The 23,847-nt window shown below is 43.4% G+C and overlaps 1 protein-coding gene across 14 annotated transcripts in view; it reads left to right on the forward strand.

The window, feature by feature from the left end:
• Nucleotides 1–23,847, forward strand: part of HDAC4 (histone deacetylase 4) — a 267,127-nt gene that overhangs the window by 208,099 nt on the left and 35,181 nt on the right. For all 14 annotated transcript variants that reach the window (XM_055717631.1, XM_055717628.1, XM_055717629.1 and 11 more), the window contains 4 exons: nt 432–618; nt 7,356–7,489; nt 14,857–14,977; nt 19,479–19,525. In XM_055717631.1, coding sequence (XP_055573606.1) covers nt 432–618; nt 7,356–7,489; nt 14,857–14,977; nt 19,479–19,525 — 489 coding nt within the window. The remainder of the gene's footprint in view (nt 1–431; nt 619–7,355; nt 7,490–14,856; nt 14,978–19,478; nt 19,526–23,847) is intronic.

A 23,847-nucleotide genomic window follows, 5' to 3' on the forward strand; every position in this document is an offset into this window, starting at 1 on the left:
GTGGCAAGCTGGAACAGCCATCCCTTCTGACCCTGTCCAGCTGATGGTGCGGCTGCTCAGTTGAAAACTCCCTCTCCTGCCTGGGATCTGGTTGAGTCGGACTCATTCCATGGCCTGGTGCATTGCGCTGTTAAAATGCACCAGTGCAGCAGGGTGGGAGCAACCTGGGGGAGGAAGATGTAGCTGGTCCCAGGGAAGGGATGGAGCTGCTGCTGCTAATGACTCTGCCAGTGTGCACCAGCTTCAGGCCTGTGGTTCAAACACACTGCGTGTGCCAGACTTCGCCCTGGAAATATGCACATCTCCATTTGCTACATGCGTGTGCATGTGCTCATTTATCAGGAAAAGGAGTCCAAGCCTGTAAACCTTAAAAATCCTTAAAAACCCTACCACACAGACTTTCAGCAACTACCTGCTTCTTTTCCCCACAGCAAGCCCTTCTGTTGGAGCAGCAACGTATTCACCAGCTGAGAAACTACCAGGCGTCGCTGGAGGCAGCTGGCATGCCCGTCTCTTTTGGAGGGCATCGGCCTCTGTCCCGTGCACAGTCCTCACCCGCCTCAGCCACCTTCCCGATGTCTGTACAGGAGCCACCCACTAAGCCAAGGTTCACCACAGGTAACGTTTTGGGGCACTGGAGGCTGAAGGGATGGGGCTGTGGTTACTGTTTTGCCATATGTTGTGCTTTTCTGCCCTGTCCCTGCAAAGCTATCTGTTGGGAGTCTGCGTCTCAGATGCATTTGGGGACTGCAACATCCTGTCTTCAAGGATGAGATCCAGTTGTCTTACACCCGGTCGTCCTTCTTGTCCCTTCCTCAGAGGGACAGACACCCTACAGTCCAGACAGAACCTGCAAAAATCAATAGAGGCATAGCACAGTACTTTAATTATGTATCTCCAGAAAAAAAAAAGGACGAGTCATATGCTGTGACAAAGCTGATTTAGATGCAAAGCGGAGAGAGGCAATGTTGCTGAAAAAGGACAGCGTGCCAAATGCAGTATCTGTTGGCTGTATTTTCTGCACCTTCTCCAGTCCCTGTGCAATCTCATGCCATAAGTTATCCGCTCCAGGCTCTGTGCCAGCCTACCCCTCCGTCTGTAACACAATCTCTGCCCAGGAGTCTGTGCCCATAGGTTAGGAAAAACGAGGTGACTTGATTTTTTCAAGTTGTCTTGAACAGACAAACAGACTGAAGAGTGTTACCTGCTTAGTCGTCACCTCTAAGGGAAATTACAAGTGCAGTTCTGCATTTGTCTAGTGAAAACCAGAAGTGCAAAAAAGGTGTTAATCTCCTCACAGAGATTCAAGGCAAAAAAATAATTGTTCTTCCTGAATCTTGACAAGCACCAAAATCCTTTCTGTCTGTAAAATCTGTAACCTCAGCAACAGATGAAAGTTAATTCATGTGCAACTTCTTAAGTCCTATGTTGGATGATTAGGCGGTCTTATTTTGAAGTCCGCCTTCTTCCCCAAATGTCGAGCTCTATTTTGTGAATGAACATTTTGCAATGTGTCGTGTGCCCTGGGAAAACGAAGCAGGAAAAAATCCAGAAACCCCAAATCAGAGCAACTCATGATTTTGTTTCTCCTTTGCGTATCCATTTCTTCTTATCTAACCCACAGCTTTTGCATCTTTAAAACCAGCACTGTGAATTGGGTTTATTTTCAGACACTGGTGGTATAGTAATAGTGATATTTTAAATATGACTGTTCTTCAGCAGCTCGCTGTAGGGTGAGGAAGCGTGTGCAGTCAGCTCTGTAAAAGCCCAAGCAGTATCTAATTTTTGCAAATCAGTCCTTTAAGTCTCTATTTGTTGTCAGTATTGAAACCTTGAATTTCAGCAAAAATGCATTTATAATGCAACCAGTTATAGCAAGATTATTCTAGATTTTGGCTTTTGCCAAGGATGCAAAGAAGGGTAGTCCCCTGGCTTACAGTCAAACCAGATGAAACTTGAGAATCTAATACACTTAGACCCAAATCTTGGTGCTTTGAAAACAAGGAAGTGTGGCCCTACTTTACAAGATTATTCATTCCTTCTCTTTCTTCCCTTCTCCTCCTCTGGTATTTAAGTTCTGTCAATCATATGCAAGACTTTGAACATACAATAATGTTTCCTACCAGGGGATATACGTTTGACTCAGATATGTGCCTCTAAATTTCATTTAAAATTACAGCTAACTGTAAGAATGCAGATTTTGAGAACTGTGCTGCTTTGAAAAGACACTTAGGATGTTATGGTTTATTTTCCTTGGAGGCAGAGTTTTAAAGAAAAAAAAAAAGTGGGTTAAAATAAGAGGTGGAATATCACTTTGCTTTTATATAGCACTGCATGATCCAGTGCAATGATACGAAGAATGCTTACTGTAGTTCACCTGTAAAATATCATTTTCATGGCATTTATCCATGTTAAGGCTCCAAGAGCTTGATTTTTCCATTGCCTTCTATCTTGTGCAGTTCTCTAGATTTATGCTAGGTGAATGGAGAAGGAGAAACACAATAAAATGCTGTCAAGGGAGGAAGGTTTGGGCACTCACTGGCACTAATACAGGTGCAAAGCATAAAAGTTAAGACCTTTACACTAGTCCTATAACTAGTCCTTCACCTCCCATAAAAGGTGAAGGACTAGTTTAATTAACCAGCCTTAACAGTGGCAGGAAGAAAGAGCCTACTACTCTGGGCACGCAAACACAGAGCAAAAAGGCAGGCATTTCAGCTGTTGAGCACGTGTGTGCAAGTTAGATCACTGATGTTTTCTTAAGGTTGTCCACGGTGTGTTGGAGATAGTGTTTTCGGAGGTGGATACTTAGAGCTTAATCACTAGGATTGAACTGTTCTTTGAAAGGCAGGAAATTAAAGTCTTGGGTATTTTTCAAAGCAAGCAGTGCTGAAGTGCATCAGGCTTCTTCTTCACTAGGAAAATCCATCTGTTTGATAAGTGACTGCTTTGGAGACTGATCCTAACACGATTATGCGCTTTGAATTTCAGAGGAATTAAGATCGGAATTGTTGTGATCATTTTATGAGAGGGTTGGAAAAAATCCTCATTCAGTGGCCCTACTGCAGCCGACCACAATCACTCTAGACACGAATGTGGCTCTTTAAGAGATCAGTTATTATCCAAGTTGTTCATCGCTTTCATGTTCGGGGTGTTATATAGAAAACACTAATGCTTTCTCTGGACAGAGTTAGGACTGGACAGCTGGAAATTCTGGGGTTTATGTATAATTTATTTGCCTGTCTTTCTCAGTGACCGGTACCTGAGACTTCAAAGGTACAGGGAAAGAACAACATAATATAACTCTCAAACATGATGTGCATTACTCCACATGAAAGTGAAAACAGTGCCCTTCCTGACTTCTTCAAGCAATCAGTTTTATGTCCCAAAGCATGACATTTAATTTTCCTTCCTGCTAGCATATAAAAGAAAACTAGTCCTTGAACTTGCCCTCGCTAGCACAAGTAGCCCCCTTGACTTTAATGAATACTTCTGCATGCACTGTTCTACACACTTGAATAAGACTTCTCAGGTTAGGCCATTAATTTACATAGCTCCAATTATCCAGTCTCTGATCTCCTGTAAAAATGGTTCCACAAATTATTCTGATGTTCTGCATTAAAGTATTTTTCATTTCTGATGAAGGCATTTGTTCCCTCCTGTGCAGAGCAATATAATTATCTGAACCTCAAATCATATGTTTGTTCTGCCAAGAAAAGCGAGTTGGTTATGCTTTAGTGCTGACCTTTAAAAATGATTGTTCTCATGTCTTAAAGAGTATTGCTTCCAGCACCACTTAATTTAACTTATAATGGCCAATGTAGTTTTGTATTTTAAGCTTAAATTGCCAAGCTTTCCTTTGTGTGTGTGTGTGTGTCTTCATCTGAGTGTCCCCAACCACAGGAAGGAGCTTGGAACAGTTCACTTCTTTCCAGTGGCTTGTTTTTTTAAGAGAGAGAAATGTTGAGTGACATTTGATTACAGTCTAGGACTTCATTGAGACACTACTGTTATCAGTGAGTCACTGAGAAAGGAGAAACTTTATAGCCCAACCAAATTCTATAAAGCCCACTGTAGTCTCCATCAACAAATTAGGAAGAGTGTGCGTCCTACCACCCCCTTATCTGGAAGCTGTTTCTTTAACTCCGTCGACTGCCTATATTGAACAGGCTGTTACCAAAACCCATTTTAGATGTATGCATGTATTTTAAGCACGTGTAGCCTTCCAGTGCTTGGGGATGCAGATGAGGAGCTGCTGGTTTGTGTGGCTGGGGATCTCGCCGACAGCTACCTGTGTTTACTTTCATCGGTGCAGCTCCCGTAGCTGACACCGCACAGGATGAGCTGATAAATACCACTGCCTACTTCTGAGCTGACACCAAACATCCTCCAAAAAAACTGGGAGATAACCTGCCAGATCTGCTGTACTGTAGGAAGACAAAGGAAGAACAGAAGAATATAAGGTCAATGCAAAAAGCTGGTTGTTCATTTGCATTTACTTTTAAGTTTGATCTGTGTTGGCTTCTGCCCTACCAGGCTCTGGGGTTACCCAGGTACAAAATAGAGAACAAAAGGGAGACTTTTAATCTGGCTAGGCATTGCTTTAACTTTGTACCTAGAGCTGCTTCATAATAATTTTTCAGGAGTTAGTATTTAAAGCTTAAAGACTTAGGGAAAACACCCTCTAAAAAGAAACTTGCAACACGGGTTCACATTTCGACTATTTAAATGGTCTTAGACCCCTTCCAACTTTGCAGCGCTATCAGTGTAATTCACTGTCAGGTTCTGCCCAGCTCCCAGGCAGTGAAAAGAATTGTTAGAGCAACAGCATTAAGCATCGTCTGGGAATCCAGGAGGTGAGCAAGAAAAGGCTGCTTAAAAACCACTGCTTGAAAATGCCTGATGTTTTTCCGCAAACTTATGAAGGTATGGCATGAACTAGCCTCAGATTTATCTCCAGGTTGGAGTGTCCTTTGCAAATGGGATGCATCTTCTTGTTCATAGCTGAAGGGGATCCGGGGTTGTACCCCGAGAGGTCAGCAGCTATCTGATGAGTGACTTGCTGCCTGTACTTCTTTTTGTTTAAATTCAAGGGTAGTTATTGGCTGTAAATATATATGTTGAATAGATACGCATGCACCTTTTGACTTTAAATATATAAAGCCTAGTTGTAGTCCGTGAGATATCTGGAAAAAAGAAGGCAGAACCACTTTCTTTAGTACGAATAATTATCCAAACCTAGTACAGTTGCATAGGGTCTAGGAGGACGTGTACGTGGGGTTCTTTTGGGTACCAAATACTTTGTCAAAATGCCTGATGTCCCCTGAAGATGAGGTTATTTCAAAAATAAATTAACCTTAGGGTGAGGTTACTGAAGACCATGCGCTAGTTTAAATGATCTCAGACTGGGGAGGTCTCATGGACAGCCAGCCTTACCGTTGGACTACAGCTTCTTCTCAGGTGACATGAGTAAGAACTTTACCCTGAGGGTGACAGAGCCCTGGAACAGGCTGCCCAGAGAGGCTGTGGGGTCTTGTTCTCCAGAGACATGCAAAACCTGCCTGGACGCGACTGTGCAACCGGCTCCGGGAGAACCTGCTTTAGCAGGGAGTTGGACTGGATGGTCTCCAGAGGTCCCTTCAACCCTGACCAGTCTGTGGTTCTGTGACATTTACAGTGATTGCCTTTCCCAGCACCTCCTAACGAAGTTTGATGTTGTGAATTAAATGTGGGAGACTTCTGCAGAGCTTTGCAGCACGATCTTATTTAACTGAACTTTGGCTAACCCAAAGGCAGTCAATTAACCAGTGCTCTGTTCTCTTCCTAGAACTGAGTGTCGTTTGGGTTTTGTTGTTTTTTGGGGGTTTTTTGTTTGGTTGGTGTTTTTTTTTCTACTTGCACTCACCTACAGCAAAGTGAGGAACTGCCAAATACATCCCCTAAGGCTGAATACCTGAAAGTGTCAGTGCCAGGGTTTGCCTCAGAGGGGAAAGCCAGATTTTTCAGTGGCAGAACATGCCCACACTCAGTCAGAAGGTGTGATTGCAGCTCGAGCCAAGCTGGAGTACATGCAGCAGCACGGTGCTCAGCTCCAGGCTGCGTGTCCATGTATGTTCTCAGAGTCTGGTTTCTTACCAGCCCCTTTGAACTCCATGCGGTTGCAAATTGTGCAGTTTACCTGTAGTTGAACTAGTAACATGAGAGCCAGCTCTGGTGAGTTCTGCGAGCAGTGCTCGTGCTGCCCGCCGCAGCATAGGTATGCTTCGTCTGGGATTTTGGAGGAGCGATACTGGTTGGAGTGCAGACCCTTTAATGTTGGGTCTGGGAGTAGCTCCTGCCTTCACCGCTAATTCAAAGGCTTTGGATTCTTGTCAAGGCCTTCGATTTGCAACTTTATACTGTGCTTTCAGACAGATATTGCTTGCAAGAAACCTTACTCCTTCGGGGCGGGGGGGGGGAAATCCAGCTGCTTTTGTTCTGTTCTTTGGAGCTTCTGGCTGAAGAGAAGGCTAGATTTAAACATTTGACTATGCCTCTTTTGCTTGAGTGGAAAAAAGGAAAGGTCTTTTGTCACTGTGACTGCATAGCTGTAGAGGACCTGCTGTTTTCCTCCAGTGGAACATTGGCTATGAAATCATAACTCCCCTTCCAAAAACGTACCTGGACAACTCTGGAGCATGAATCAAAGTCTCCTACACTGTTGTCATGCCATAAATACTTGGTAATGCAAGGGGATTTAGCTGCCTGACTCCCACGTTCAAATGAAACAACACTGCTAAATACCTACATATCGTGCTGAATAATTATGCCCAAGTGTGTGCTAATAGCCTTAATTAGCATGTTGTCAAATAGTGTTGATGCAAAGACTTCAGCGCAAGCTATTTTATGAAACAGTGCCTGCTAATGACTTATTCCTTCTGGTTTTTAATCCCAAACCCTAGAGTTGTTTTAACAGCAATTATGAAAGTACCCAACAGAAGAGTTGCAAACCAGTCCCCTCTTAGATCAGGTTCCTACACCAGCACATCTGTGCTCATACTGATGGTTTCAGTTGTCACCTTTGTCTGTCACTCTCACAGCTTCAGCCTGCGGAGATGTTGGTAACTAATTTCTTTTCCATTTCCAGAGGAAGCAATTGTTGTAGGTTTGGTACTGTCTCAAAGCAGCATCTTGGATTTTCATTTCTTAGAGCTCTGTGGCTCCTGGTAAAACACAGTCTTTGTCTAGAAGTGTTCAGCTGAATATAAAGTACTGTTGTAAAATAAAATAAAATAAATAAAAAAATTCCCCCCCTATATCTGGCAATTTTTTATTTTATTTTTTAACTGAGAGCAATTTTGTAACCTCTGCTGCAGGCCTTGTATATGACACTTTGATGCTGAAACACCAGTGTACCTGTGGAAACACAAACAGCCACCCAGAGCACGCGGGGAGGATCCAGAGCATCTGGTCCCGGCTCCAGGAGACGGGTCTCCGTGGCAAGTGTGAGGTAATAAAAAGTGAAGGGGGGGATGAGATGGTGAGCCGGGGAGAAAGGGAGAATTTAGATTAGTCTGGCTGATTTGACTACTGGATTATGAGCATTCTGGGGGGCTGATTCCTGGTCTGGACGATAGCGTATGTACCAAACCTGCAGCTCGGGCTGTTGACTGCTACCTGGATGTGCAAACTTTATACTGCATTCTGGCTTGAATTTTTTATAGCTCCAGCTGTTGGCAGTGTTTTGCCATATGTGGCCTAAATTTAATCCATTCCTAGATGACTGCTTATGCTTTTGTATGCACGTCTGTCAGGAATACTTTTCTAGCGATCTGATTTCATTGCATTGCGATGACTGTTAGAAATTTCATGGAACATTGGAGAATGCTCTTGCCTGATGTTGTAGTGAAGCTGCTTCTGTAATTTTCTATTTCTGTAATTTACTATTCCCTGTAAACTGGAAGTCCCTACAAAGCATTCAATTTTGAAGCAGCCGAAGTAAGAAGAAGATATGAAGTAACTGTTATTTGTCATCCCTCCAATCATAACAACAAAAACTCTGGAGCCAAAAGTTTGTATTTCTGTGATTTAATAACTTTTTAAATACTCTTTGGTAAGCAATGGTCAATTTGTGGTGAAGATAATGTAAAAAGAATGAGGGTAGGAGGTTGCAGCTAAGCACTATTCCGTCACAAAAGGTTAAATCAACTTTATTGGACAAACGTATTTTAAGAGTGAGGCAAACTAAGAGAGCAGCTTAGATACTAAACCACGAAGACTAATGATTATATGATAGTAAATTATTATTATTAATAACTAATAGCAGTGATGATAAATTAATGGTAGTGTGTGTTCATCAGTTGTCTGAGCATCTGATGGGACTGAAGCTCACGGTAGGTTTGAGTTATGTCAGCATCTGGCTAGAAATATTCCACGTGGTGGCAGCATTGCCATTGACTAAAGTTCCCCATCATACCCTTATTTATCCCTGAAGAGAGCAAGGAGGAACTTCAAACCTGTTTCTGTCTGTGAAGCCCCATTTAATTGAATTTTGAGATTGTTTGGGGAAAAAAAATAAAATAATAAATAAAAAAATACCCCCAAAACAAACCACATAAAACCAAACAAAACCCCCAAACCAAACAAGTACCCCACTGCTGTCTAGCTCCCCTGTTCAGAAGCAGGAGTTAAACTGTGCAGTGCTAATTGCCTTGTATCCTACAGTTATGTGAGAGATGTTCTGTAATGTGTAAGTTCTTCACTATATAATCCTAGGGAACTCTTATTTTCCTTAATTTGATATTTCCAGTTGCTCTCACAATTGGAATTGTTCTTGATGTCCACCTGTGTTTCCCTTCTGACCACTGGTGACATTCTGCCTCATCCTGACTCCTCCTTTTGCAGAAAACAAGAAATATGTGATGCTGCCTTAATACCGGTGTTTTCTTCTTTGATGGCTTCATTCAAGGTCTGACGTGCCATTTCAGAATAAGCAGCTGCTCTAATTGTGCTTGCTTCCCTCTCTAGTTAGCTTTCCTTTATCCCCACCATCTCCTACTCCTGCCCAGACCCCCGTGTTAAAGTTTCCTTCTTTATCTTAAATTTTCTCATGGGCTTGATGGGCACAACCTTTTCCGGTTTCTCCATCTCCTTCCTGCCTCCACACTTCACTCTTCTGTTCTTGATAGGGTTTTTCCTGGAACCGCTTGTTCACTTTCCGCTGTTCTTGACTGATGTGATTCTTTTCTGCGTTGCAAAACCTTTTGGACACTTCACTGCCCTTCAGAGTCTTTCTGAAGCTCCTCAGGTGGAACCTGTCTATCAGCGAGCAGGGTGAAGGACCATACAGGGTTTTCCTTCAGTGAAGGTTTACCTCCACATCAGGTGCACTTGCATGGCAAGGGGACGGCTTTTTGGACTCGAGTGGTCTCTGCTGCTGGGTTGGAGCACGGCTGTGACGTGTTGGCATCGCTTGGGACGATGGGCTTGTCTCCTTATCCCAAGGACCACGTAGAAAGCTTTAGTCTGTGGGACGTATTCCATTATATCATCAATTTAGAAGGAATTTTGAAGTCTGGCCTAATAATTGTCATTATTTTTAATAATTATGTTACTTTTCCAAATCCCTGTTGCTTATGCCAAAGCTCCGTGCAGGACAGCATGAGCTGTGCCCTCTATCCCCACCCACAGTAGTGTGTGTGTGTGATGTGCAAACTTTAATGGAGCTCTTTATGTGAGGATGGTGACACTTACCACCAATGCAGCCTCCTATGTACCTACAATTTTTTTTGATGGATTAGAACTCCTCCATCTGCATAGCAGCCCTACAGGCACTGGGAAAGAGGTGAATATTTTTAGAATTAGCAGTAGGTCTGCAGCAAGTCAACAGCAACACCTGGACTATAGCACTCAGAAATTTGCCAGGCTGTATATTTAATTTTTTTCTGAGCTCCTATTTTATTCCGGGTTTTTTTGGGGGGTGGGGGTTAGCTGGTCTTGCTGACAGACACATCTGTGCATGCTCATTTTTATCTTCACTGTTGCAGGTCTGTTGTCCTATGCTTCAGAGGTTATAAGCCAGTTAAGTAAGCCCAAGGGCCTGATGTGAAAATTGTTTGTGATCATGTAGTTTAATCCGTTTTCTTACAACTCATATTTGTAAAAGGACAGTTTGAACTTTGACATTTCCTTATCCTCATGTTTCCCTTTCCTTCCTTAATAGCCCTTTGCTGTGGTCCGGGTGTGGTTATAGTTTGATTCTGTTGCTTGCAAGTAGTTGCTTGACACAGATTAGAAACACAGCACCCTGCGTAGTAAATAATCCCGTACACACTGTGTGGGATTAGACAGGACTCCACTGGATCCCTGTCCTCTTCCAGAAAGAGTTTAACAGCTCTCGTTCACCCCGCAACTGCATGCTGAAAATAAATCCCAGCTCTGCTTTCTCATGCAAGCTCAAACAGTTCTGGGTGTCTGTCTCCTGGAAATGTTCTTTTGGTGTTTCTGTTGCACACATGCCCCAAGCCAGAAAAGGACTCACAGATAAATATTTTTATCATGCATGCAAACAAATGCTTGCTTTGAAACTTCAGAAACAAACTAAGTGAAAACCTGTTTTCAACAGGCAGCCGAGAGGCTCCTAGACAACCTGCCAAGTGCTGGGTTCCTACCATTTCTCTTGGAGGCAAGAGAAGTGAACCAGAAGGGGCACAAATATTTTTAGAACAGAAAATACCACATCACTTCTCCCCCCGCCTCTCATTTTTCAGCAGTGAAACAGATATGTATTTACTAAAGTCGTCCAAAAACCGCTTTACGTCCAGCTGAGGGGAAAATATGTGCCAGATTTGCGGTGTGATAGGTAAGAGTCTGGCAGAGTTGCACAAGTTTAAGGATGACCCTTTGGAGCGAAAGCAGTTGTCCAGACTTAATGACAGCAGTGGTTTAGAGTATTGCTTGTTTAATTAAGTTAGCTTTATAAAATGCAACAATTACTCTGGTGTACATGCAGCATTCAGAAGTAACAATTACACTAATTGAGGCAATCTCAATAAAAGATTCTGCCCCCTAAACGAAAACCCACAATCCATGGTATAGTGTAATCCTCCAGCCTTCATCAAGAGCGAGAGGAAATCGATAGGTTTTGCTGTGTGTTTCAGAGGTAATCAAATCCCCGGGCTGCTCGACCAGGATGAGGAAGAATGAGTTCCTCAACCAGGGTCCGTCTCCAAGCACATCTTGGCAGCAGTCCTGTGTTGTTGAAAGCATGAGGTCTGTTAGCTGAAGGTTAATCGCAGCTGCGGAGGACTGACATGAAAAATCAGAGCCAGGGCTTGGCCATCTCTAAGAGCAGAGCCGTGTCCGCCGTTTTCCTGGCACAGCGTCGGATGGGTGTCCGGTTGGAGGGCAGGACAGGTCTGGGCGGGTGAAGCCTCTGGAGAGCTGCTGCTTGCCCAGGGTTTCCCATGGCGAAGCACCCAGGCCGTGTGGGAGGCGCTGGCAGTGGTGCCTGGGAAGTCAGTGTCTGGAGAGAAGCTTTGTATCTGTTTTCTTGGCCTCTGGGGCATTTTTGGGGGCCACGGTTGGGGCAAGATCTGGCTGGCTGTCGCTCAAGATTCATCTCCTCTCCTGTTGAAGCATCATAGGGTGAAGTGGTGAATAAATTGTAAACTACGAGACTAGTGGGGGTTTTCTTTTCTTTGAAATGCAAAGGAAAAGCTGGCTCCAAGGAAATGGATGTGCAGATGGATGTCCAGAAGGATGTGTGTCAGGCACTGGGAGAGGGGTGGTGGCATGGTGAGGCAAAGGTTGGGTTTTGTGCAGGAAGGAGCACAAAGGACACAGGGTAAAGAGCCAACTAGTTCACTGGGGTTAAGAAGCCTACTTCTGAGCTGAAAAGCTGGGGTTTAGCAGCCTGGAAAGAGGTTGAGGAGGGGGAGTGTAATAAGGAGTAAGCAAGCTCAATAGGCAATGCAAAGCCTCAAAGATAAGAGTATCAGGACTTACGAGCTCTTAGAAAGCAAGGAACTGCTCAAATTAGGAGTGTGGATCGCAGGCTGAGCTGTAGACTGAGATAAAACTTGTGACAGGTCTGGAAACAGGAGTGAGGAATATGGTTTTTTACTCCAGCTTTATTTGTGGGGGGATTTATTTTCTTGGCGTCTTTGTGTTAGAGCCAAGGAGAAAGCTTGTGGTGCCTGAGCCGGCAGATGAGAAAGGTGCAAGAGCCTCTTGAGCATAATCCTTTCTACCTAGGCAACGTTTGCTGTAGCGTTTGTGGTTATATATTTGTCCCAGTAAGTAGTAGGGTTTTTTTCTTGAATGTGTTTTGCTTGCAGCAGAGCTGGAAGTTCTTCATCCGCTCATAGTTTCTATTTGGTTATGGGTGTCACGTGGAGGGGAGGGTGGTATTGATAACCCTCGCAAGAAGCACAGAGCTCGGATGGTCTTGGTAGAGCCACCTACTTTAAATGGGAGCAGCCCTTCCCTGTCCTGGGGAGCTGAAGCTGTTTGCATCCACGGAGGAGCTGGCGCGTCATCGCGGCGGGCTGCCGTTCTCCTCGTGTCTTCACATAACGCCAAGAAATACAAAATGCTATTTCTGTACGTCCACTAAATGTAGCAGCTGAAAATGGGTCAGTACATCTTGTTCAAAGGAAAAGAGTTGGCATATGGGTTAGAGGGAAGCTGCAAAAGCATGTAAGGAGGGACTGAGGCAGGCTTACCCTGAACAAAAAAGGAAGACAGGATAAAAGTTCAAGGGGGATTTGCCAGATATTTCTGTCTCTTCTGGGTCTAGCATTTTTGTGATTATTGCCTCTTTAATGGGATGCTGCATTTTTGCCTTGTCATTAACCTGAGGAAACCTAGGTGGTGGAGCAGAGCATGGAGAAAATGAAAGAGGAACTGGAGAGCAGAAATGCCAAAATTAGAAGAGGCAGTGCATGAGCACTCCTGCCGTGCTTTGATGCCTGATGCCTTGTGCCTCAAACGGTTTTACAAAGTGTTTCCTGTGCACTTTGCAACACGTGATGGGGGCTTACGCTGAAGACTGGAGACCGAAAAAATCCATCCAGTTTGTTCTGTGGCTCGTGCTTCAGAGGCGGAGGTCCTGGAGCCCCCGTGCGCCCAGCGTGCTCCAGCCCGGGGTGCTGTGGCTGGGCCAGGCTGCAGCCCGCGATGGCAGCGCGGTGTGGAAGCAGGCACTGCTTGGCTGGAAGTGCCAGTGCCTTTGAAGCATCTTGTCTCCAGCACTCTCCTGCAGAGTAAGCAGCGCACGGCAGTGCTTCCGAACGGCAGCAGCTCTCAGGAGCAAGAGGCACAGTCTGACCTTCTCTTCAGAACAAGTTTTCCATTTGAAAGTCTGTTCTTTTGAGGAGTGTGATTTCTTTTTTCCCCTTTAAGCTATACTTTTTTTATAGTTCTTATTAGAAACTCTGCTTCTCCGGGGATGTGGAAGTCTTAAAAAAGCAACTGGCTTTGACGAAGCCAGGGTGAAGGCTGTGTAGGAGATGTGTGCGATCCTACGTGGGCTGCACAGCGGGATGCTTGTTGCTGAGGCTCAAGTTCTGGGTGACCATGGGACCTCTAGAAGAGTCTTCCAGAGCCTTCCAACGTTTTGCTGTTAACTATTTATATTTTAGTATTACTGTTGTAGAGGGGAATAATCCTGTAGGAAGCAGCGCCCCCCCCCCCCCCCCAAAGTGACAACTCCTTTTAGAGTGTTTTAGTCCAAATGGCAACAAAAAATTGTGAAGTAGTTCCAAGCCATATGAAATACTTTCTTGGGGCAGGGGGAGTGCACACATGTTTCTGAAGCAAAGCAATCCTCATTTCTGAATAACTCCTTACCCTCCGTCATGGCCACCTCTTGACTTACCCCCAACCTCAGCACTTCTTGGCTCGCTGTGTATTTCCCCTGCCAACATTTTGGAGGCAGTTGCAAGCTCCCAGTTAAAAAGGTGAGGTGTTTTTTCTGCTGTCAGAGCTTGGTGTACCTGATAACCCATGGCACCATCTGCCTGCTGGGGAGCACTCCCTCCTCTGCAAGAGGCCATGACATGGTCCTTGTTTGCCCAAGATTTAGCACCTCCATGTAGCACTTTGTTCTTACAAATATTTTCCATTGCAAATGCGTGATGGCAACAAAAGAAACCTCAGAGGTGTGCTGGACCCCTATGACAATTTGTGAAATATGAAATTGGGTCCTGCTGACATCAGCAAAAGCTTTGCCATGATCTTCAGTGAAGCCAGGGTTTTGGCTTTAGTGTGCATCTGCCTTTCCTGAGTTTCAGCTGGTAAAAAAATCAGGGTTGAGCATATTGGCTACAGTACTTCCAGCTCCACCTGCATCATCATATAAGAAAACAATGTGCAACAGATTGAATCGTGTGGGATTTCCAAGATGAGTTTTAGAGCAGAGAGTTTGTAACTGACCCTTGATTTCTTGAAGGTTCGTTTAGTTTGGAAAGCGCTGTGTTTGGGAGAAGTTTTTAGGTTAGCTTAGTAATCATGGTGGGATTGTTGGAGGTGGTTTGGAGGGACGCATTTTCACCAGATAATTTGTAATGGCTTATAACTGAGATCCTGAGTATTCAGTAGTTGAGCAATGCTTGTGTAATTTAGCATATACTCTGTGGTAAGTATTTTTAAAACAAAACAAAACATAAATAGATCTAAAGATTAATTTATATGTGAAACTAGTATTTTGAATAAGGGATTAACCCAAAATCTGTCTTACAATTAATTTTGCTGCATAGGAACTCATTTTAGCTTTTTGGTTACTGTCTTTGTGAGTTGCTAAGGAAAAAGAAAAGTTCTTTAATGAGTTAAGCAGTTAATCAGTGACTTCATCACTCCTTTTCTTTCATCTTTCAGTGCATTCGTGGAAGAAAAGCAACTCTAGAAGAGCTGCAGACAGTTCACTCGGAAGCCCATACGCTGCTGTATGGCACAAACCCTCTGAACAGACAGAAACTGGACAGCAAGAAACTTCTAGGTATTGTTCCCTGGGGGGTGGGGGGTCCCCTTCCTTCCCGCTAGCCTTGACTGGCAGTCACTTTAGCAGTAGCGGTATGAGGTGCGATGCAGGACTCCCTCCATCCTCAGCCCCAGGCAATGCCCAAGAAGATTCTTCCCACCTCCATTCAGTGTCTGCTTGGGAGCAGCACAAGATACATCTGTCACCCTTTGTTCAGGTAGATCCCTAAAACCTCGATAGCTAAAGCTTCCTTTCTTTTATGTCTTCAAAACCTAAAGAGCTTTCCCTGAGGAGGAAAGGTAATTCAAACACTTTGTTTTATCCTTGGCTACTCTTCTCTGCATGTTAGGAAGTTATCCATTGCTAGGTAGGAACTGGCACACCTTACCAGGGACCTGGATCTGCAGCACCAACCAGCTGCATAGACACCAACAAATAGCCGTCAGTTTTGTATGGATAATCTGCAAGAGATATGCAGGGGCCTCTTAGATAGTCTTACATTATTTTTTTTTCAATTTGGAGTAAGATTGTTTGTCCCTTTCACTGGAGACTGGATCTTCCTGAAACAGGTCTGTGTCTGTCATAAAACATAGACATTTTCCCTGCAAAAAATCTAGAGAACAGTTTTTCAGATGACCAGCCCGCCCCACAGCAACCAAACCGCATTGATTTTGGCACCTTACCTTTGTGGAGATGTCATCATCTCCCTTTACTTGTTGCCTTTTCGCAGCAGTCAGTGATAGACTGGAGGGGCAGTTTTGGAAGTTCTCACATGGGGATCAGCAAACAGACAGTTCTGGAACCTAGAAGTTGAGAATATTTATTTTGGGATTAGCTTGACTTTCAATGATATAAAAAGAGGATTAACTTGATGGCCTGCATGATGTAGTAGTCACAGCAAAAGAGCTGGAAAGATTTTGCAACATACTCACTATGTACATTAGATCCCCAAAGAGGAAAGCTATTAGCCAGTTGTTCAAACATGCAATTAGCACTGTGTTTATAGCTAACTTACCACCTCTTTAAAACCCCGAGAAATGAAAAGTAGACACTTCTGGCTGAATGATAGCGCAATTTGTATATGAAGTTTAAAGAATTTATGATGTCATATCCTTGGTAGTGTAAAACTCTCACCTTGCGTAAGGCATATCCACCAGTCCAAAGAAACAGCATGTAAATCTTCCCTGGTGGATCTGAGAAGGTTCCTTGTTTGCAGTTGCACCATCTTCACACTGACTGATTTCTTTGCAAATTTGTGAACCATAGCACGGAAGGTGTGTGAGGACATGTGTCCTCACTGTCCGCTGTGGTGGGATCCAGGCAGTCTTTCAGCATCTGAGCCGTTGGCCTCACCAGCCTGGAGCAGGCAGGGTTAGCACCGTGCCTGTGGCAATGGTCATCATCTCCATGGAGGGGCTGAGCGGGCAGTAGGTCACCCGAACCCCTCTCCTGTTGGAGATACCCCTTGCAAGTTCGCTTTTAGGGTGGACTGTGATAACACTGAGTGTTTTCGGCTCATTCAAAGGTCAGATCCTCTCGAAGTACTTTTCTACTCCCTCTTTGATGCTCAGTACAATCTGTATCAATAATCCCGCAGATATATTTGGAGATAGTTTATTTGGTTAGAACTGGATTTGGGGATACCCAGGTTTTGCTGAACCATTCCTGATGGTTTATTTAGAGAACCTGAGGAAGGAGGCAGTCTTTCTGCCTAAGTACTTCTGTGGTTTCGCTGTGTGCCCCCTGTGTCTTTAATCACTCATTTTGTAGAGATCAAGTTTATTTTTATAGTGAAGAGAAATAATTCTAATACCTAAGGGTATCCCAGTGCAAAATATTGCCTGTTTGGGTGTTATTTGCAAAGAAGACCAAGCTGTCAAAGCGCTGCAGCCATAGATAGAAGGTCAGGTCCCTAGGAGCTCCAGTAGGCAGAGCTTTCCAGTAGCTCTTAGCTGAGCTTAGACCTTGTTTCCTAAACCCACGTGGCACCATTTCAACCTTAAGCTGCTAGCAGTAGGACTCGCTGCTAGCTTGCATGACCATCCTTGCCCAGACGGCAGCAGACTGCCTCTTCCCGCTGCCCGGCTGTCCTCCCGTTGCACATGGTGCATAGGCCACAGCTGGCGCTGACACTTGTGCCACCAAGCTTGGAGGAAGAGCAGACGGCTTCACTGTGCAGCATGGCTGCCAGTCTTCACACCAGGCAGGAAAAATTAGGTTGGTGGCTTGGCAGCCGAGGGTCCGGAGGGGACAGCACACAGCGAGTCAAACTGACAAGAGGGGTGAGCCTGGCTGGGAAGGCTGCATCACACCCAGGGAGAAGTTCTCCTTTGGGAGCAGGGCAGGAAGGGCGATGCTGGCCCTAAACCCAGTTTCTTAACTTGATGGGTTCCACAGTGCTGGACCTGAGCAAGGGTAACAGCCACTGCTGTGTTGGGGGAAACCTACCTGAAGAACCACAGCGTGTGCAGTGGTGTATAGAGGTGAACAAGCCTGTAAGCAGCCCCCTCTTCAGCCATCCCCTCCTCTTGAGAGTTTAAAAGGGTTTAAAATTCACAAAACAGGTTTGTAGGGTTCTTTTAAATATATTAGAGGGTAAACGTATGGCAGGTTTGAAGTCTGAGACCAAAGCTTTGTGTTAGGTTCACATATGCAAATGTAAGTTTGTTAGACCTGAGTGTCTTGATATGTGTACGGCTCTGGTGGCTCACTCCGTGTAAGCTCTTTGCCTTTGATATGTCTGTGAGGAAAAAAAAAAGCATGAGAAACCTCAGCTGAAAAGGAAGAACTTATAAAGCTGAGGGATGAAAACATGGGATGTTTCGTTTTAAGCTTCTGGAAATGATAAAGGGGGTGTCCCTTCATCTGGCAGTTCTTTGGGAGAAAGCGGGAAGTGGGTAAGTAGTTCAGGTTTTTCAGAATTGTAAGCAGGCATCATTGTAGCTCTCCTGTTTACTTCTGTAATTGTGCTGTAGCTCATCACTTCTGGGTCTTACTCCTTTCTCAAAGTGCTCTTCTTTACACATGTAGGAGAGACTTGCAACGGAAGCCCACCACTGATGCTGAAGTTACTTTTCCCAGAGGGCCTTGAGCATCGCAAAGATTTGCTTTGCTGTGTTTTATCAGGCAGGTTTGAAGGTGGTGGCCTTCAAGGCAGGTTGCACAGCTCTACCTGGAAGTGTTGCTAAAGCCCTTAAAAGTCTGAGGGTGAAAAAGTTCTCATTTGACAGTATAAAGCTTTGGAACCTGTTGAACAAGTTTAAACTTAGGCAAAAAAGGCTGCTTTGAATTTGTGGAAAGCAATCATAAATTGTTGTCAAGAAGATAAATATCAAAATAATGGGTGGATTAGCAGTGAAAGATGTGACAGGAGGTCCGAAGCAGGATGATCTAAGAACTTTCATTTGGAACTAATCAAAGAGTGAATCTCGCTGTGCACTCAGATTAATAATACAGATGCATTAACTCTGCTTTCAGTCACAGGGGTAACGTATGTGTCTGCGATGCGTTTGACACCAGCATGGCCCTCAGTAACGTCTGTCTGCTGTCACATCTAATTCACACTCTACAAAACTGGTAGTTAGCTTTTAAGGGAATTTATTCTTTCAGTATAGGCATGACCAGAACAAGAACCTGCTTTGGTGGGGGACAAAAAAACTCAACCCAGTTTATTTCACCATTAGCTTTTGTTAATTTTCAATAGGTCTCAAGCAAATGAACCTTAGGCAGCGTACTCCAGATCTTTTGCAGCATCTATATTTCCTTCTCCCTATTTGCTTGTGGTGCATAGACACACGTACAAGTCATACACGTAAGGTGGTGATGGATATGAGACAGCGTGTTCTTGTTTCAGTATAGTTTATAAACCTGCAGAATTTTGAATGGGAGATAATTTGCTCATATGCAAGCCCAGAAAGTGATGTTACAATTCTTACAGATGCAAAATTAGCCCTGCAGATGGTTTTCTCCATTTTTCTCAAATTCTTAATGTTGGCTTTGCTTTTTCAGTCAAAACACGTTTTCTTTGCTTGCCACTGGTTTATTTTTTGTCTTCCTCTTTTACGAAGCTCATGCGCTCCAAAGTCTTCTAGTAACTGCAGATGACTGATAATTAGGGTGTTTTTTATGATTTCCTATCCTCCTTTGGTTGAAAGGGATTAAAATGTTCATCTGAGAAGACATGCGGAGCACTTGTTGGTAGCATCTCAATCATCTATAGTCAGCATGACTGCTTGAAATGTAGGACAGCACAAAAACTCTTGTATAAAAATAAGTGATTTATGGAAGGCTTTTATATTGGGAAGGCTTTTGAACAAGCCCAAGCATGTACATTGTGTATGTAGCAGGGTTGGCTGTGTGTTTTCTGGAAATTGCAAGAAAACCCCAGTCTGTTGCTGTGTTTGGAAAGATTGCGGCATTGCCATAAAATTGGACCAAAATCTGGTGAACTTTGACTTTCTGACTTACAGGGCCCTTTTTTTTTTTTTTTTTTTTTTTTTTTTTTTCAATTTTCCTACAGGTTCTTTAACGTCGATGTTTGTCAGGCTTCCTTGTGGTGGTGTCGGGGTGAGTACTCTCTTTAATGTGTAAATAATGTCCTGTTTGTTCTCCCAGTCCCATTGGTAACAAAAATTGTTGCTTTGCATTCCATCAAGTGGGTAATTGCAACCAGATGTTACTTATAAACAGGGTCTGCCTGGGGTGCGGGATTGCAGTGACAGCCTCACGTGCCTTTCTTCAAAAGCAGCGTGAAGATTTTTAAACTGTTTTGGAGAGCTGAAGTGTGTGTGACATTCATAGGCATGTTTCGTCTCTGGCTTTTAGGAGGAGAAACCTCATTTCCCAGGCAGTGATGTTTAACGGCTTAGAGGTTACTACATTTGAAAGCAACCCTGGCATCCAAAAATGCTTTCTACATAGAAAGCAAGATGTGCTTTTCATGCTGCTCATGCTGTGTAGGTGTTTCATCTTCAGTATTTGTACTTCAGAGCTGCCTGCCTCCTAGTGCAGGTGGAAAACATATTAATAAAATTGTGATATTGAAGGACAATACTTGGGAAGTCCCTGTAAATAGTAACTTGCTGCATTTGTGTCTGGGCTACATTACTGTCCTCGAATGAAACGTCTCGCAAGGGAATTGTAGTTTTCAGTATTTGGCATCTTTCGTTTCTTGAGCTTCAGGACAATCGCAGATGGATTCTGAAAAATACCCCCCTATCCATCATGGAAAGGCTGAACATTAGTTTTCATCTGTCAAGAGTCCATATAACAAGAAGACTTTTTTGTTGTTGTTTGTTCCCATAAGGCTGAAAAAAATCCAAATACCATCCAAATACCTTGTGTTGAAGGTTTGTGTTGTTTTCCTTTGAAACCTGAAAACTTGAAAGTTTTCCTTTCAAGTCAGACTTTCTGCTCTAAAGTTTCTGTGGAGGGTGACAGTACAGAAAAACTCAGAGAACAGGAAGGGAAAAGAATGAGAAGAGACAATAAAAGGCATTGTGTTTGAAAATTCACAGTGGTAGTTCTTATGCATAATTGTAGCTCGTGAGGTTGAATTTAGAGGTCTGGATTCTGTTATGGAAATGAAACAAAATTGTTTTCTTCCTGAGTCTTTGCAAAATCGCTGCTTTGAAAATTATCCCATCAAAAAAAAAAAAAAAAAAAAAGAATAATCGGCGTTTATTCATACCGCCACTGCTGAGCACTCGTAGAGATATTTTATTTTGTATTGTAAATATGCTGCAGTCTCCTAATTCATGGCAAATTTTTGGCTAGAGTTGAAAAGGTTTGGATTTACTCTGCCCTGCAGTCAGGCATGCCATTCAAAGCAAAAATTATCATTTGCAAATGAAGTCTGAATGGTAACAAGTAGAGACAGTGCCTGAGCCTAGCGCGGTCCCAGAAGTCTTGCATTAAATCCTAAATCAAGGCAGGAAACGCCACAGCGTGGGTATTATCAATACGCTTGTAATAAAGATAGCGTTTGCAGGCAACTTGCTGGTCAGTTCTCTCCACAGACCATTTAATATTAAATAAAACGTTTGCTGGCTTTCATACAGTGTGTTAGCAATCCTAACAGATAATTTTCATGTTTTCAAGGAAAAGCTTTTTAAAACCAGTAATTTACTAGTAACAACTACATGATAGTCGGATCTATTCATTTATTTTTTTAAATGGCTTTCTGTTGTTGTGCTTGGTTATCCTTCCCCAGTTACCTCGGGGTACAGTGCTGACTGTGTATTTCTGCTGCCTTCTTGGCTGGTGCAGGAAAACATGGTCTTCACTGTTTTTGGGGTGCGTTTCTAATTAATACCTACAGCCCAGCTGTACATTTGTAGGGGAAATGAGGCTATGGTACAGAACAATTGGCTATAGCTTATTAAGTCCTTTGCACTTGTACGTGCTCTGGAGGGGTTGAGGCATAGACCATCTCCTTTGGGGTAGGAGAGACGTACGGTCATCTCACAAGGTCCTTTCAACCTAATTTTCTACTGTCTTTCAAAGTGTGAGGTTTGTCAAGAAAGCTGGCTTAGCAGTGTGGTAATGTTTATTGAAGAAATAGAGGGAAAACTGCAGCCTTTGTTAGCGTGCCAGTTCTGCGAGACAAGTTGCTCTTGATTTAATTTGCTACGGGAAACTGTTGGAAGAAGCCCTATAGTGGGATCTTAGCTGGGGCCACAGAGCACGCCTTGCAGTAGCAGATGAAAACCAAATTATTTTCTGCACCGAAGAGGATGACAAGACATTTTCGAGATGCATGTCATCATTTTTTTTTTTCCAAGGAAATCAGAAAAAAATACTTTAAAAAAATCAGAGCCTGGGGTAAACCACCAGTTATAAAGAATTTTAGCGTGAGGTATAATGTAAATCTGAGAAATTTCAGCATGTGAATACTGCTGGGAGATTGAGTGCTTGTTATGGTATAAAGAAATTATTTCAAATTGTTCTAGCAAGAGAGCTTAAGGGGTGTTTTTCTGCTGATGCTTCGCAGGCCACTGTCAAGCGGCAAGGTGGCCATACAGCTTTTTGGAGTGATGAAGTTTTATTTAGACTCTCCCTTGTTCAAGATTGCCAGGTTAGCAGAACATTACTTATTGCTGAGCAGTAATCAGTCTCTGGTTTACCTTTTTCTTGCAAGTTGAGAAGGTTGTAGAGAGGCAGCCCTGGTGCTGTAAGAAGTTTGTGTGGGCTCCAGTCACTTCGTACTGGTGAATATTTCCTGATGGTGGAGGAACATGAGGTACACATGATGATCAGAGCACCTGTAGGACATTATCTCAACTACCTGTGGTTTGTAGCCCAGATTTGGAGGAGAAGGGATTTATTTGAGCACAGGTTTCATTTTCTCTGTCACATAATAAGTGCAGTCTAGAGGATGCTTCGTGGATTTTTGCATTCAGCTCACCATGACGCTGGATGGCGTTCCAGCCGGCTGACTGCTTCATAAGGACAATTTTCCCTGGAAAGCTTGATACTGGTCTGCCAAATGCTTTTCAAGGAGTAAATATGATGCAAGAAAGAAAAAAAGAAAAGAAGAAAACCCACCAACTTTTCAAAAATTAGGAGAATAAGGTGGGACTGGTTCTATCTTGGATTTATTACCAGTCAGAAGATTAGAAATAGTGGTCAGAGTTAGTCCCCCAGAGGCACTGAAAAGTTGCAAAGCAGGGGATGGTTCATAAGCAAGTGTCCTTTGCTGACGGTATTAAATTTAGAGTCATCAAAGCAAAAGTTGCCTGCAAAGCAGTACAGAAGGTGACATGATAACAAGAAACTAAATAGTAATGCAGCACATGAAATTCAGTGTTGGATGCTAAATAATGCCGGTGGGCAGGAGAGGGACTGGCCTGGAGCAGGTAAAAGCTGAATGATTGCTTTTGCTTACAATTCAGGAGCTGAGGGTGACACACGAAATTATGGGCTGGAAAGCTTGAATGAGAGTTATTTCTCTGTAAATAATTAAATGCAATTCTCTTCCATCAGGGATGTGATGTAGCTTAAAAGAATAGATGGATCTGAAAGGCAATGTAGGGCGGCTTAGGGAGGCAAAGCCCCTGAAGAGCTGTTAAGCGCCGGGATGAAGGATGATGTCAGGCACTTGGGTAACTGTGAGTTGTTCTTACCAGCCAGCGAGACAAAGGGAGTTAGAGTGAAGAAGCAGGAAGAAGTTTTGAGCAAATCACTTCATCAACTAACACCTTTCGATCTCTCTCTTAACAACTAAGTCACAGTGATTTGCAATCAATGAGAAAAAGCGTAAATTTTTTCCCCGGTGCTTGGAAACTCTTGTCATTTTTATTATTTTTTTTTCCTAATTTGCTTTATACAAAGAAGCCTTCACATCACCATAGCTGCCGCTAACAAACCTCTCCCATCTGCAATCATCTGACTGTGGCAGGAAAAGAAGAAAGCACAGAAGCACTTATATCAACAGATGTGAGCTCTGATTTAAGCAACAGTAATTTATTCCTGCTGATCTTCAGCAGCATCTGCAAGTGCCATAAAGAGTATTTTTACTTAGGATGTTACCTTCACTTCTCTGCAGCACATTATTTTCTTAATGTATGACTTCTATGCACCGGAGGGTTACCTCATCCAGGATAATTAGAAGATTTTGGAGAAAGGAGTTCAAGCTTTGAAAATCTGCAAAATTGTTCCAGCATACTTGCATCCAAATTCTTCAAAACACTCAAAGACTCGATCTGAGGATCGCTAGTAACTTTGTGTTCTTTCGTGTGTAGTATTTTCTTTTTCTGTGCTCGTTCTAAAAACGTCTGAAGATCTCTGTCTTTAAAAAGTGGTTTTTAATGGTTTTGATCTTTTCCTGAATACGTTACACTATTTTTGGTTGTAAGGTCTTGATTAGAGTGTATAAAAGTCTTTACCTG

This window comes from Falco cherrug, chromosome 8 (genome assembly GCF_023634085.1).
Source record: "Falco cherrug isolate bFalChe1 chromosome 8, bFalChe1.pri, whole genome shotgun sequence".
Classification (NCBI taxonomy): domain Eukaryota; kingdom Metazoa; phylum Chordata; class Aves; order Falconiformes; family Falconidae; genus Falco; species Falco cherrug.